This window comes from Phoca vitulina, unplaced genomic scaffold (genome assembly GCF_004348235.1).
Source record: "Phoca vitulina isolate PV1807 unplaced genomic scaffold, GSC_HSeal_1.0 scaffold105, whole genome shotgun sequence".
Classification (NCBI taxonomy): Eukaryota; Metazoa; Chordata; class Mammalia; order Carnivora; family Phocidae; genus Phoca; species Phoca vitulina.
In genome coordinates, this window is record NW_022589808.1 from 61,078 (window position 1) to 67,077 (window position 6,000).

Consider the following 6,000-nt stretch of genomic DNA (forward strand, 5'->3'; position numbering starts at 1 on the left):
CCAAAGACACAGATGTAGTGAAAAGAAGGGCCATATGCACCCCAGTGTTCATAGTAGCAATGTCCACAATAGCCAAACTGTGGAAAGAGCCAAAATGCCCTTCAACAGATGAATGGATAAAGAAGATGTGGTCCATATATACAATGGAATATTACTCAGCCATCAGAAAGGATGAATACCCAACTTTTACATCAACATGGATGGGACTGGAGGAGATTATGCTAAGTGAAATAAGTCAAGCAGAGAAAGTCAATTATCATATGGTTTCACTTATTTGTGGACCATAAGGAATAGCATGGAGGACATTAGGAGAAGGAAGGGAAAAATGAAGTGGGGGGGAATCGGAGGGAGAGATGAACCATGAGAGACTATGGACTCTGAGAAACAAACAGGGTTTTAGAGGGGAGGGGGGAAGGGAGATGGGTTAGCCCAGTGATGGGTATTAAGGGGGGCACGTACTGCATGGAGCACTGGGTGTTATACGAAAACAATGGATCGTGGATCACCACATCAAAAACTAATGATGTATTGTATGGTGACTAACATAGTAAAATTAAAAAATAAATAAATAAACTAACTCAGTGACTGTCAAACTTATTGTGTGCGTAAGAATTGCTAAACAAATGCCATCTTAAATTCTAAATTTCAATTATGAAAAGCCTGCTTACATGTAACAGTGTAAGGTACTTCAAAGGAGCACCTTAACTGAAAGACAGGGGAATCCCCAAGAGCCCTGAGAAGTATGCCTTCATTGTGTGACACTTGTGTGAACTGCCCCGAAGCCCTAACTTCTAAGCAAAATTTTTTGCCAATTAAATGCATTTAACAGGGTGCCTGGGTGGTTCATTCGGTTAAGCATCTGCCTTCGGCTCAGGTCATGAGTCCAGGGTCCTGGGATGGAGCCCTGCATAGATCTCCCTGCTCAGTGGGGAGCATACTTCCCCCTCTCCCACTCCACCTCTCTCTCCGTAAAATAAATAAATAAAATCTTTAAAAAAAACTGTATTTAACATTTGTGTTTGCATATATACTAAGATCCAAACGTGTGAGCAATTTTTTAAACTTACCAAGAATATTATTGCTCAGAAAAATAAAATCCTTAAATTGCAGCCTATCTAATCCACAAAACTGGGGAAGTACTGCAATAAGATGAAATTCTAATCCCTCACCCCTACCCCTTATAAGGGGTTCATTATATTCTATATATTAACATAATTTGTTAAATCCCACCCAAAACACAGTACAATCATTCAGTTGTCTAATGTGCTACACATGGAAAGAACTAGAGATTTTAAAATATAGCAAATCATCCCCAGTCAACTAAACACCTCTAATAAGAGAGAAGGCACGCTGGTTAATTTAATGGCTCTACCTGTTAGTGTTTTTGGTATTTTGGTCAAGAGTCAATAAGGAAATTCTGTTGAGGCCAACATATCAATTTCCACAGGACCAAAACCCACAAAACCACCATTTGCTTGAGGGAAATGATTAAAATTACAAAACTATCTGGCAGTATTGAACCATATTATCATTAGAAAACAGAGGAAAAACGCAATCTTCTCTCCTAAGCTCCTGGCCCATTTTTCCTGTCATCTACTGACAACTCTGTCTAGAGGCACTTCAAACATAACACACTCAAGCTGAATCCAGCAACTGCCTGCCCCAGCCCTACCCCACCCATCATGTTCATGCCTCAATATCCCCTATCTTAGCTGAAGGTTTCTCCTCTACTTCATCTCCCAAATTAGAAACCTAAGAGTCAAGCTTTTCCCTCCATATCCAGTCATTAAAACTTACCAATTCTGACAGACGTCGTCCAATCCTGCCTCTTGTATTGTTACTTTATTTTTTTTTAAGATTTTATCTATTTATTTAAGAGAGAGTGAGCATGAGCAGGGAAAGGGGCAGAGGGAGAAGCGGACACCCTGTTCAGCAGGGAGCCAGATGCGGGGCCCAATCCCAGGACCCCAGGATCATGATCTAATTCAAAGGCAGACTTGAGCACTGCAAAAGATCTAACTCTCTCCCACAGGCACCCCTTGTATTGTTACTTTAATTCAGACCCTCATCATGAGTCTACTAACCCTTCATGTGAAGTCCCCTTTCCTGCCTGCCCTCCCCTTCCATTCCCCCCACCTTGAGAATATTAATTCTTCCTTACTTTGTATACCCACTGAAACAACTGCATACCTCTATTCTAACATTTAATATCTTATTTTTACTCATCTGTGGCCTTGTATGCCTGCCTGTGAATTCTAAGCCCCTGAGTAAAGGACCACTTCTGGTTACCTCAATAACCCCAATGGCTGGGTCAGATATATGCTTGCTGAATATGCCAAAGTTCTCACTTTTCTCTCCCACTGTACATTCTCCACTTTGTCACATTTCCTTCGCCAAAAATAAACCTAACTAGGTCCCACTGGTTATATGATCCCTAGAAAAGCTAAGGTTCAGGACCATCTGAAGGGCAGCCCCTACATGGTGGCACCCCAACTTCTCTGCTCTAGCTCATCCCCTGGCACTGCAACTACTCTACATTAACTATTCTCCCCGCATATTTTCAGGCCCATGCACATACAACACGCTGTGCATAGATTCTGTCTCACAGGCTTTGCCTTCTGTCTAAAAAATTCCTTATTTTCCAGGCCCTGCTCAGAAATCACCTCTGGGAAATCTTCCTAAATTTCTCCAGACAGAATAAACTTCTCCCCCCGTGCTACCAAAGCAAAGTTAACACAGCTTTATTATGGTCCTTATTAAACACACTATTCTAATACTTTTATGTTTGCTCCCAGTAAAAAAAGTAAGATTGTTGTCAGCATCTCCCGCACCAAAAGAGCTCCAGTACTTTACACACTGCCTGGAAGGAGTAATACAGTACAACAGAAAGAACTTGAATTTTTTCCACTATTGAAAACCTGGCGCTGCCGTCTTTCAACTGGGCAGCCTTGGGCAAGTCATCATAAGGCTTGTCCAGGCCTCACCTCCTCTTCTGTTTATCGAAAGTTGTAAAGATCTCGGATCAGGTATGTAAAGCATCTAACACACGGCACCATGTAGACTTTTCATTTTCTGTAATTGCCAGATAAAAATTCGTTGCGGTAATGACACTGAGGAGGAGGGGAGTGTTCAAAGGACTGACTGAGCAGGATCAGTTCAATTCCGCAAATATTTGTTGGGTGCCTACACTTACGTATCAGAAGCTGGGAGACACATAAAATGACTAAGGGAGAGCAAACCCCAGGAACCAGATATTGGGACACGACAAAAGACCCCCGCAGAATTTTCAGAATACATCTGTAGCCCCCTTCCCAACACGAGAGTCTTTTAGAGCGCTGGTTCTCAACAAGGCGACCCCCGCCGCAGGGGTCAGTTTTGGTTGTCACGAAGAGGGAAGAGAGGTGCTGCGGGCATCTAGGTAGAGCCCAGGGATGCTACTAAACTACAATGTACAGGGGAGTTTCCTCAACGAATCATCCATTCCGGAGTGCCCAGACCAAAAGCAACAGAGCCTCCAGCCCACAGACCCCAGAAGAGAGCAGGGACAACTTCCGGCAGGGGACCAAGTCCGCTTCCGGAGGTGCAGCAGGCCCCGCCCCGGCACCCAGGCCGCGGAAGCCACCGCCTTCCCGGCTCGCTCTCCCGCGCCCTCCCTCCAACGCCCGGACCAGGCCGGCATGGGGCACGGACCCAGCGCCGGGACAGCGGCCCACGTCTGAGGCTCTCACTCACTATTTCTCTGCTTTGGCGAGGTGCTCCAGCCCCTCATTTATCTTCTGAGCCGCCATCTCGAAGGTCCGGGCCGTGACGTGGAGAAAGAGAGCCCGGCTGAGGCGGCGTGGGAACGCCGAGTGAAAGCCGGGACGGCGCCGCAGCCCAGCTGCTACAGGGGCCTGTAGGGCTCAAACCTAATGGTGCAAAGCAGCCTCGGGAGCCGGGAGGGGCGCAGCGCAGACATACACCGCGCAGGCGCAGAGCGCCAGGGTTCGCCTGAGCCGCAGGCGTCTCCGCAAGCGCAGTGGGCACTGAAGGCCGTTCATTCCTGCATTCATTCAGTAAATATTTATTGAGCACCTAATATGTGCCGGGAACTGTTCCAAGCATCAGGAAATCAGTAGGGAGTACAACAGACAAAAAACTCGCCCTCGTGGAGCCTTGCTTTTCCATTCATGTGAAACACATTGGTGCTATAATTACGGATTATGGAACAAATTACATTCGTTCCATAGCTGGAATAGTGTTCATTCATTCATCCTGCCTCTGAGCGCCAACTATATGTCAGTCAGTAAGCAAAACAGACTATCAGTCCCGTTTACTGTCAAATAGTCACCCGACCGACACAAACTCTGGTAAGTGCTCTGAATGAAAAGTTCAGGGAGTTAGATCTTTTGCCGTGCTCAAGCAGAAATAACAGGCAGTAATACTCTTGGCTCAATTGATAACTCACGGTCATTTCAATATCCACATAGAGAGATGATTCCTGCAATGCCTGTGCAGCCTCTCATTTTCTCACTTCCACCAACTCAGCCACCCATTGCCAGGATCACACCCTTGACCATACTAATTACTAGTAACTATGTGCCTTCCACTATGTCCATTTTCTTCACCTTCAACAGAACTCTCTCCTTTTTCCTATTCTTCTGCTCTTATTCAGACTTCCCTCTTTACCCAGCATAGATTCCATGTTCCATCATTTTAGCTACTCTGTGGTAGCTAAGCCTCAACTTCCTTGGTCCTCTCCCCCTTCCTCCCTCTCTCCCTCCTCTCTGCTTGTCTGGAAAAGCCCCAGCTCTCCACCTACTCTGGAACTGCTCTTGAGCAAGTAAACGTGGCTGGAGAAAAAACAAACTAGCATGCTAACATTATTCAATTTAACGATCATAAACATCAAGGAGATCTTTGGTGCTGCTGAGCAACTGTGCTTCATTTTCCTGTCACATTACTCACCCACTCACTTGGATGGCTGTTCACACCCTCTTTCTCCTCAAAATTCCCACACAATCTCCCCGCCTGCCTGCCAACTCTTACTTCTTGTTTCATAGGAAATAGCAACTGAAGAGAGATCTTGCTTTTGGCCTCCTCAGCCCATCTACCAACTACCTGTATCTTTTCCTAAATAATCTGCCTTTTCTCTAGTGAATGTCTCTCTCATCCGTCCTCACGTCCTTATTTAGTCTCATGGGGACAAGGCTTGCCATCATCATCCTGTTGTCTAGCCTGGGCCTCCTTTAATGGAGGCACAGCATTCCAAGAGGGGGGAAGTGGAAGCTATAGGCCTCCTGGAACCAATTCAAAATCACTTGTGCCATTTTTATTGGTCAAAGCAAGTCACGAGGCAAGTCCAGACCCAAGAAGTAGGGAAATAAAGGAGTTGCAAATATTGTGACTGTGACTTCCAGTTCATCATAGCTCTGGAATGACTGGTTCAGTAGAAGAGAACCTGGGCTTTTATCAGGAAATAGTGGAGTTTTACATTTTTAGGTGAAATTAGACTTAACATTCCCCCAGTGCCATCAACCTCAAAAACCACTGTAAGTACCAGAAGTGTTTCTAAGGGATCTGCCCCCAAAGTCTGTAGCCTCTTCCTCACTCTCCCTTTTTCACACATTCACTTATTAAATGTTTTCTGAGCACCTACTCTGCACAAGGCGCTGTTCCTCCACACTCGGGACACAATTGTAAGCAAGAGAACATTAGGGAGGAAGAATGCTCTTCCTCTCCCCATCTTAGAATCTCCAACTGGGGCCCTGTAAATTAGACTGGCAAAGACAGATCAACAGGAGGAAAGCATGCAGATTTATTTAATATAAGTTTCACAGGACACAGAGCCTTCCTAAGGAAATGAAGACCTGCAAAAGTGGTTAAACCTGAATGTTGTTATACTAGATTTGACAAAGGGTGGAAAGTTGTGGGAAATACGACAGGACAAAGGGTATGAGTTAAGGGTAGTAAACTGAAGGAAACTTGGCAAGGACTATTCATTCAGGGTCCCCTCAGCGT

The 6,000-nt window shown here is 45.3% G+C and overlaps 1 protein-coding gene across 1 annotated transcript in view; it reads right to left on the reverse strand.

Moving 5' to 3' along the window:
- The window catches only part of NAPG (NSF attachment protein gamma), a 31,538-nt gene extending 27,619 nt beyond the window's left edge, over positions 1-3,919 (reverse strand). Inside the window, exon 1 of the mRNA XM_032397854.1 lies at positions 3,733-3,919. Within this exon, the coding sequence (XP_032253745.1) occupies positions 3,733-3,788 (56 nt within the window). The 5' untranslated portion in view covers positions 3,789-3,919. The remainder of the gene's footprint in view (positions 1-3,732) is intronic.
- Positions 3,920-6,000: the final 2,081 nt, after the last annotated feature.